Source organism: Lathyrus oleraceus, chromosome 5, assembly GCF_024323335.1.
Source record: "Lathyrus oleraceus cultivar Zhongwan6 chromosome 5, CAAS_Psat_ZW6_1.0, whole genome shotgun sequence".
Taxonomy (NCBI): Eukaryota; Viridiplantae; Streptophyta; class Magnoliopsida; order Fabales; family Fabaceae; genus Lathyrus; species Lathyrus oleraceus.
In genome coordinates, this window is record NC_066583.1 from 266,754,678 (window position 1) to 266,764,528 (window position 9,851).

General features: G+C 33.8%; 1 protein-coding gene across 1 annotated transcript; it reads right to left on the bottom strand.

The window, feature by feature from the left end:
- Positions 1 to 2,293: 2,293 nt before the first annotated feature.
- Positions 2,294 to 9,427, bottom strand: LOC127083764 (uncharacterized). The gene is made up of 19 exons (XM_051024098.1): positions 7,948 to 9,427; positions 6,944 to 7,147; positions 6,706 to 6,810; positions 6,430 to 6,495; positions 6,176 to 6,346; positions 5,800 to 5,874; positions 5,470 to 5,697; positions 5,309 to 5,375; positions 5,110 to 5,216; positions 4,975 to 5,031; positions 4,733 to 4,891; positions 4,202 to 4,297; positions 4,032 to 4,117; positions 3,865 to 3,931; positions 3,711 to 3,777; positions 3,448 to 3,596; positions 2,695 to 2,786; positions 2,517 to 2,583; positions 2,294 to 2,429 (listed from the first exon to the last, which is right to left on the bottom strand). Exons 1-19 carry the CDS (start codon positions 9,349 to 9,351, stop codon positions 2,304 to 2,306), a joined length of 3,393 nt encoding a protein of 1,130 aa, XP_050880055.1. The 5' UTR covers positions 9,352 to 9,427; the 3' UTR covers positions 2,294 to 2,303.
- Between the last annotated feature and the right edge of the window lie 424 nt (positions 9,428 to 9,851).

Genomic DNA, 9,851 nt, shown 5'->3' on the forward strand with positions numbered 1-9,851 from the left:
TATGACTTTGAACCAACAAAAAGAAGCACTCAAACAAGTAACTCTGATATATCAAAGTCAACATTCAAAACTGGAGTTCTCAATACTGAATCCGATATAAAAAGCTCTGACTATCTGCTTGTGAAGTATCAGAATCCATCATCCATAGACTATGAAGTCTTACCAAAGATTCTGATGACAGACCTTGGAAGCGCTACTCAAGCTTTAATAACAAATATCAGAAGCCTCTGAATGGAAGTTGTCCAAAAATAAACAAAAGATTTGATGTGATATATATATATATATATATATATATATATATATATATATATATATATATATATATATATATATATATATATATATATATATATATAGCAAATCTACTTTTTCCATAAAGTGTTATACTCTGTGTAAAAGAAGTCGTCCACGCCCAATCATCTTCACCAACTACAGGCTACAGCGCCACTCTAGTGTTTCGTTTGAAGTGATCTTCTCCAACGGATACTTATTGGATATTTTCATCTTCACCTCCAAAGAATCTATTTTGCATCCATTTAAAGAGGACTTCGAAGATTGAAGAAGGTGACAAACAAAGACTTGATACACGTACTAAACTACATCAATGCTCACACTAAAAAATAAATAAAAAGTGTTTCTTACACTTATACACTTAGAACAAAGATCATTGAATATGCTTGTTAAGTGTAGGACTTGATTGTGAACTTGTGTATCTACTTATGAGAAGCATATGTAAACACAAAAATTGTTATTACAATTTTGCTTGTAATCCTCAAGTGACCAGGTTAGGTCAGGCTCTTAAGAAGTCAATAATAGGTCGTTATTGAGAAATCTTCTTAAGCGATCAAGTAGGTCAGGTCTTAAGGAGTCAGTGATCGTCTGCTTTCTTAGGAGATCGGTTGAGTCAAATTCCTGAAGAAAGTCGGAATAGGTTGTCACTACCTTTGTAATCAGGTTTGATTATTGGATTAAGTCCTTGTATAAGGCAAATCACCCAAGTGGGTGGACTGGGGGTAGCCTAGTGAACGGCGAACTAGGATAAAAATCCTTGAGTACTTTATCATTCTGTTCATTGTTTGTTGTTGTTGTTTTGGGTTGCAAAAAACTATCATTCTTGAAACCCAAATCCAACCCCCATTTCTTGTGTTTCTTGAACTTTCACCTTCATGCTACAAAAATTAGTAAGATTTATTTATTCCATTCAACATGATCGCGTCTACTTATCAATAAGAGATTCAGAGTGACCAACTCTTCAATTTGTCAATAAATAGTGGACTATCATGATGGTGGCATAGACCATCGTTACCCAACTACAATAGCATTCCTTATAACTTGTATTAAAGTCATCTGCATCACAAGGGTCCAACAATCCCTTTGAGGTTTACTAAACACTTCCTCAATTTCCTGCTACTCGATCTCGTCGATGAGACACAATCACCCAAAACACGCTAGATAACATCATTTACGCTCACTTAGCAAGAAACATTTCTTTGTTGAGTATCCTCTACAACAATAACCACTAATACACTAAGTACAATTCAAATCGTTTCACTCTAAATGAAGTCGTCATGTACGTAGAGAAATTCACAACTTCACCAGCTTTAAGAAATCCTTAATTTTTCTTTTAATCTTATAATTGCGGCGTTCCATATATGTTCACATTTGAATCTCATTTCAATCAAAATCTTAATAATATCATCCCAACATGCCGTTGGTGATCGAAATTCCCCAAATTTCCTATCACAAACCAAAACTATGTCATATACGACACGACAAAATCCCTTTACACTATTCTTAAATTTTTGCATCGCACTCTGACACAACTTCCTTATTTACAAATCATTACTTAACTCTTCGCACACTCTTTCTTTTAATGTTATATAAACCTACTTCCAAACTCTCTTGAATTTCTTTCCTCTTCCGGTTAAATTCTCTTATTCATCTTTATAAAAAAATTAATACAAATATAATTAATTTTTAAACCAACAACATCTCACTTATTCATCTTAAATTTTTTTAATGCAAATATAAATATTTTTTTATGTATAATTTCTTATAAATAATTGAATACATGAAAGTCTTACAAATAATTCTAAAGTAAATAAATTACAGGCATACAATATTTGAATATAAAGATTTGTTTTTTGGGGTTTCATAGTAGTACATCTAAAAAGCATTGGTGTATAAAACTCCTGTACATTAACAAGTCAAAAAATAATACAGTACATTTGTATTTACAAATGTTTTTGTACCTTTACACATAGGAAAATTGGAATATTCCTGTCTTATGACTATTGTACAATTCAATTAGAAAACAAAAAGTCCTCCACCTTCATTATCTCAATTTCCATTCCACCATGTTGATCTATGAAGTCAATCATCAAATTGATAGCTTCCTCGGTTCCCAAACGGTCAGGTCCAGATAAAATCTACAAGTATACATTACACATACAGGAAAGAATATTGATTCAAATAAATCCATATTTCGCAAAACACAGAAAATTGTTTCTACTTACTTCTTTTACTATAGAAATAATCTTTGGAAGATTCTCATTGTTAATTCCAAATAGGTATTTATCAGACCTGATCAATGCAGACAGGTTAAACATTCGTTTAGCCCAATACATGTACCAAAGTATAAATACAATAATAATTTGAAAGTGGTTCAAATGAGAATTAAGAACACTTTAACACCTTTGTATCAATTTAGAAAGCAGCCCATGTGTATATCTAGCTTCACTGGAATCATGCTTTAATGGCAAGAAGCTTAACCATCTTGAAACCACCTGCTTAAAAACCATTATGATTGAGGATAACAAACAAAAAATGTGGCTTGGCAAAGCTAGCACTAGCAGTAAACATTGCAGATCAACAGTTTATATCAGTGCAATCTCCTTCGGGAACAGCCTTTTACTCAAGGCTGACATGAGAGAATTGACTCCTCATTAAGGTCTCATCCTCCCAAGTTGTGTCATAGGAACTCTTGTCCTTCCATTTGACTAACTACTCCCTTATCAGTTCCGCGGCTCGCTGCACTTCTTTAGATGCCAGCACAATTGCACTTTCAGTTCCTCTATCTCTTCTAAATCAACTTCTAATACTTCGAGCCAGGACGCATCCGGTGAGTAACACCAACAATCTTCTTCAATTGTGATATGTGGAACACATGGTGAGCCAGAGAAGTATCAAGCAGTTTCAGTTTATAGGAAACAGCTCCAATTTTCTCCATGATAGGAGCCACAATATGTAGGTAGCCAGATTTTGATTGATTCACCTCACCTCTTTCTGCTGCCTATGTAGCTTCAGTTTAACAATACCTTTGGTGATTTTGTTTCTATCTCTCTCTTAACCAATTTATATCTCTCGCCTAAATAATCCCAATTTAATCAATAGCCTCTCTCTTAAAAAAACTAAAGTTACCTAAGTTACCAAATATCAAAGGTATACCTTAGGGTCTATACTGTCAGCATGAAATTCACAGATTTTTCCAAGGGCTGCAACTGCGGTATCACATAACATTGTTGCATCTCCATCTTCATTTGGTTTACTAATTGAAAGACTTTTCGTCATTTCAACATATAGGTTAAAGATACCGGCTGCAAAAACCTATTACTTATCATATTCCAAAAAAATTAACACACACTTCCGCACTTTTAAGTTGAAGAGTTTAAATAACCTTTCAAAAAAAGTTAAGAGCTTAAAGAAGTTACCACCAGCAAAGGCTTTAAATCGATCTCCTCCAAACATAGCACAAATACCAATTGCCGGTATAGCATACTAGAATAAACATTACGAACAAAATAATGATCATGTTTCTGATATAAATAAGTAAAGAATCAAAATTATTGACAATTTTGAAAATACCAGCTTGGAACAAGGATAATTTTCCCTTAAAGCAAAACTGGAGGCTAAATTATATCTTTCATGATACCTATTCAAATAGCACCCACATGAACAAAATGTATAAATAAGAGAGGCATTTACTATTATTGCTATAACTTTAGACGAAACTGATAAAATAAACGAATTACAGAGGCAATTTGTCTGGGAAAAGTGGAAAGATAACGTTAAAAATGGAAATTGCAAAAGCTATCAGTCTATCTGGATTGTCTTCTCCCTGCCAAAGATTTATGTTGAAGCAATAGTAAAGTTAATGAGAAAAATAGCTGTAGCATGAGAAGAATAACAAAGGAGAACATACCAAAAGCACGACAACGTTTGACATGAGGTCATCAACATGTAGCATGAATCGGTCTTTAAATGTTTCAACAGTTGTTGCTATTAAGTGAACTATACCCTGTGATGAGCAAAAAAGCTGATTATAATTCCTATTCTGTAGTTGAAAGTAATATACAAAATGTATTTACATTGCATAAATATTAAGCTCTATCAATCTGATTTTTGAACAAATTTGTTAGTGACCGAGAGTTTTTTATATTATTATTAATAATGTGTCATTGATGTGAGTTTATAAATCGGTTGTTTAACTGTTTAAGTAATATTCAGGTTTAAAAAGTCACCTGATGTCTAATCTCGAGAAAAAAACAAATTTACATTCAATTGATTTAGTAGTGTATGTTTAGTTTCACTTAGAAAACAAAATACTATGCACAATTTAATATACTAACTAACTATTTTATTTTTGGTATTTGTACTAACTAGTTATTATTCTACCTTTCATATGTAATATAATGTATTTGTATTCAAAAGCAAGAGAATTTAAAGATACAACCTGAAGTGTATCTTTTGTTGGTAAAGATTCACATCTACCTCCCAAAGTTCCCACTCCTTGTTCTTTCATTATTCCACTTTTAATAATATTTCGCACGGCATCTTTTATCTCGTCAGCAATTATATTGATCAATGAATCATTGAAAAACGAACTAGAAGACTGCATAATTAACACGTGTTACTATATAAAAATATATGATTCAAACATATTACCAATATATATTTTGCAGAATTGTATTGTACCTGAATGCATTTGGGGAGTGATCTCAATATTATTGTAGTAGAAACCCTATCGGTTTCCTGCATTTGTTTTGAAATGACAAAAATAACTTGATGCATAAACTAATAAATTAAGACGTTAGAGGGATAACCAAATACCTTCTTCAACATTTCAACTAGAGATCGCACAATGAAGAAAGTCAGATCACTTTTAGTGTAACTATCTGTGTCTCCTACTTTAAGTGACAGTAACAGGTTTGGAAGACCTAGAAACAGAAAGTCAATTAATTTATCAAAAATGGCTTGAACACAAATTTCAAGATTTTAAGCTGAACTCGTAATTTAAATCTATATTCACCTAAAATAGAAGTCTTGCGAACTTGAAATTTAGAACAATCAAGCAAGCTCACAAATAATATAGCGACCTAAACATTTAAATATATGTTTTATTAGTCACATGTTTGTTTTTTAGGTAGACACCTCTACATAAACCACAATCTTCAGATCTATCAAACCAACCTTGCTAATGTGGGGAGAAAAGTTTCTATATGACCGAACAGCACAATATGACAAAGTATTACAAACCAGAACCATTGTGTTTTCAACGACACGCTTGTCACAATCATCCTTGAGTTTATCGACCGTTAAGTCAAGACAGAGTTGAGCAGATCCAAGCAACATTGGCATAATTTTATCAATAAACTTGTCAATACTCACTCTTGGGCATCGACAGATTTGATCCAGAGTCTGCACAATGTTAATATCTATTCAATTAGGAATACAAACTTTCAACTAGTATTATCATGTGGGGGAGGTAAATGGCTGGCCTATGATTGATTACAAATATACCTTTAAGATGATATACTTTGTCATGTGTTCTGTATTGCTCAATTTTCCTTCAAGTAATATTATAGATTCCATGACCTTCAAATGTTACAAGATAAGTAAATTAGTACAAAAATAAATTATTTCATAAATATTTGACACCTTTATGATATATGAATTTGTCACATATTCAACCAAATTTGGAATGATATATACCAAGATCATAAGGTACATCAAGACATTAGTGAACGGTTGCAAAAGTATTTGTATGACCAATAAAATTAAATCTTTTATATTCCCCTTTTAACTTTGAATTTCTACTTATCTTTAACTTTGGTTTTCAATATTACATTCTGTATAATTTGACCCAATTTAAAATAGAATAATCAGAAATACTTACTTGGATAGCTTCTTGCTCTTTGAAATTATCTGGCCCAACTTTTCGAACCAGATATACCATGCATTCTAGATATTTGGCAAAGACCAAGAGTCTAGATAAACTATACTTATTAAACACAATGACTCTCAGTGCTTCCACTGTTGTATCGTAATAATTTTGGCGAAAAGTTCTCTGCATGCAAAAATTACATCAAATCACATTAGAATAATTATTTACCGTAATCAAAACCTACGACTTCAGATATTAATGTATACCGGCATTAAAACTGCAAACAATCTCAGGGTATCAATAGCTTCCTCCTGTAACTTTGGATCTTCATGCTGAAAACTTAGAAAAACCATTTAGCTTATTGTAAGTACATAAAACATAAGAAACCATAGAAAAATACAGTTGAGGCTACACCAATACTATGTGTAAATATGTAGAAGCAATCAAATGGATTATGTACAACATGCAATAATTGCATTAAAAGCATAATACATGAGTAAATGAGAAGTTGATATATATAGTGAAAATTAAGGACTACGTACATTAAGAAATGCATGTAATGATGCTACAATCGGTTCCCCAAAAGGTGATATTTTATCTAAGCCACAGTTTTCCACCAAGGATCGAATGGCAATTACAGCATATCTCTGCAGAAAATAATAAACAAAGGATATCATTTATAAAATAAGTCAATAGGTAATTAGAAACATATAAATTGAAACAGTGAAAACAAGCAACTCTTTACTAACAGATGTCAAGCTGCGGCATTATATTTTGTACCTGTACACGGGCACAAGAGTAACATCTAATGAAGGGAACTAGTTTAGCCGATAACTTCTTGTGATATCGGCCATTCATTAATAGTTCCTTATATTCAGTTAAACTCTTAATTGCATGCATAGTAGCCCAAAGTACTCGGGGGTCCGGATCATCTAGTGACTTCAAGACCAGTCTCACAACTTGGTCAAAGTACTGCATCATGTCCTGTGGTGGCAAAAGGGAAGAGAGAATCATATACGGATGAAATTGTTAGCATCACAAATAACATGATATGCGCGAAATAAACAAAAATACTATTAAAATCATTTTTTGGCACTGTGTACGCAGAAAAAAAAAACCGCAGTTGCATAATAATGGTCAACTTCACACGCAGAAATGTGTGGTGCATCCATTAATAAATAGTGTTCTAATAACACTACTTTAAGTAACCAATCAACTTTGAGTTACAAACAGAGAATCTGATATCTTGCATATTCCTTTAGATTTTAATTTGTTAAATGTCATTGACTAATAAGCGAAAGTGCACATGGAATGAAATTATTTAAAATCAGTGGTGTCATTTAGATTTAGGCTTGGGTAAGAGAATCAAAATACAAATGCAATACTTAATCTGCATCATACACATCCACACATCATGACACATATATCATGATTAGGTTTTAAGTATCTTCCGCAACTGTAATTGCAGCCACAGCATAATTGTTTTCCTTGTTCTTGCAGCCACATGGCAAGTCTCCAAACTTTCATGATATTAAGGATCACAGCGCAATACGACTGCAAACCTGATTCAAAAATCCTTGATCATGATTTACCCTAGCTCGTATGACAACAATAGTGAAGGGGAAAAGAGTACAGTTCTTCTTTAGAAACACCTACATGCTTCTCAAAACAATGTACTACAGAGCACACAGAAAAATTACATGACATGATTGCTCTTTCTATAAGCTAATGCATCATCATGAAAACACTTGAGAGTTTAAAGCACATTCAATATACATACATACCCCATTGAAGTTTCTCTCTATGATCCAACCAATGGCAAGCATTGCTGCATGACGAAGGCGCCAATCAATATGAGATGCATATTGCATTGTTATCATCTCAATTGCCGTGGGAACAAACACAACTTCATCCCCATCTAAAGAGAGTGAATCGAACAAGAAGACCCCATGGTAGAAAGGATCTGTCATCCCAGTGTCATCACAATCCTTATTGTCAACATCATACCAAAGAGGATCATCATCAACACACGACAAAAAGTTTACAGCAACCGCAAGCACCCTCCTCACTTCCTCATGAGAAAGATTCCTGATCACACTTACCATCACTTTCCCATCCTTCGCATCAAGCTCCTTGAGAACATTAACAGCAACAAGCATCAGTTCCTGGCTCACATTTTCTACCTCTGCTACTCGAATCATGCACCAAAACAGTTCTCCATGTTTCCCCTTGAAAATATAACCATCTTCCAGCGTTACTAAATCCCCCAAACGTCTAACCCTATCCTCCAGAATATCTTCTTCTACATGTTGATCAATGATATTCAACAAAATTGGCAAGAGAATGTCACATATTTCTGTTCTCCGAACACCTTCCGACAATAACATCAACGACATCGATGCATTGTATGCCAATGTCTTCAATTCCCAATCCATCGAGTAAATAAATTTCAAGATGTTTGAAAAGACGAGATCAAATTTCCCTTGATTCAACCAGAAGTCTCTATTTAGAAAAACCTTAGCTGAAAGCTCCGTTAACAACATAAGCCCTTTCTTATTATTTGATTCCGCATCTCCAGAAATGCAATCGCAAGCGTACTGGAGAAGCTCCTCCCAACTGCCGAGAGAAAATTGATGCAACCTGTCAGCGAGGATGCCAATCATTTCGCATAGCATAGGAAACACAACTTCTTCAGATTCTACCTTGAGTGAATAAAGAAGAGGGTTTTTGAGTTGAATTAAGATAGAGGAATGCATTGAACTGCTTACCCCTTCGGGAAGAACTTCAAGGAGAAGAGCAACGGTTTGGATTCGTGTTCGAATCGGAGGGTGGAGTTTGAGGATTATAGCCAGCTTGAATGAGAATGCATTAGGGTAATGAAGTGCGAATGATTTGAAAATTGTGATTAACGTTTCTTTCTTGGTTTCAGTGTATTCTTCAATTGCTTCTTGAAGCGGCGAGAGGTCGTTGGATTCGAGTAACTTCGCTGCGTGTTGTTGGAGTTCCAAGCCGTGGATGAGTGATTTGTCTTGGCCTTCTTCAATGCGCCTTCTCTTGAACACTCTTTCTTCCAAGTGATTGCGCGGTGGCGAGTTTATCTCCGGCTCAAATGGATCGCGTAGGAAAGATTCTGGCCGAGGATGCGACGGAGACTTCTGAGTTGTGACGGAGCTAGCGGTTGACGCCATTTGTTGAGAAGAAGTTGAAACTTCAAGGGCGGATTTTGGAGGGAAAAGTAATTGTCAGGGAATCGTTTTTTTTGGTTGTGGCAGTTGTCCACGTCAGCGTATTCTCACATTATAGACTCACTCAATGTGATGGGCCTGAAGCCCTTTTCTTAGCAAGAACCCTAACTATAATTAAAAAGTTTTATTTCATACCCTTCCGATTATTCCTATATCTCTATATTTTATAAAAAAAATATCAATTTTATAAAAATTCGCAAAAGAATTTCAATAGTTTAAGTTTTAAATATCTTTTAATTTTTATTTTATATATTTAAAAAATTTACAAAAGAGTTTCGGTAGTCATTTTCAACATTAATTTTTATTTTATATAGCGGAAGACTTTGCAAAAGATTTCCGATAATCAGCTTTTAAATATTTTTACTTTTATTTTGTGTACCGGAAGTTTTTAAATATTTTTTAACTTTTATTTTATGTACCGTAAGAATTTGTAAAAGAGTTCC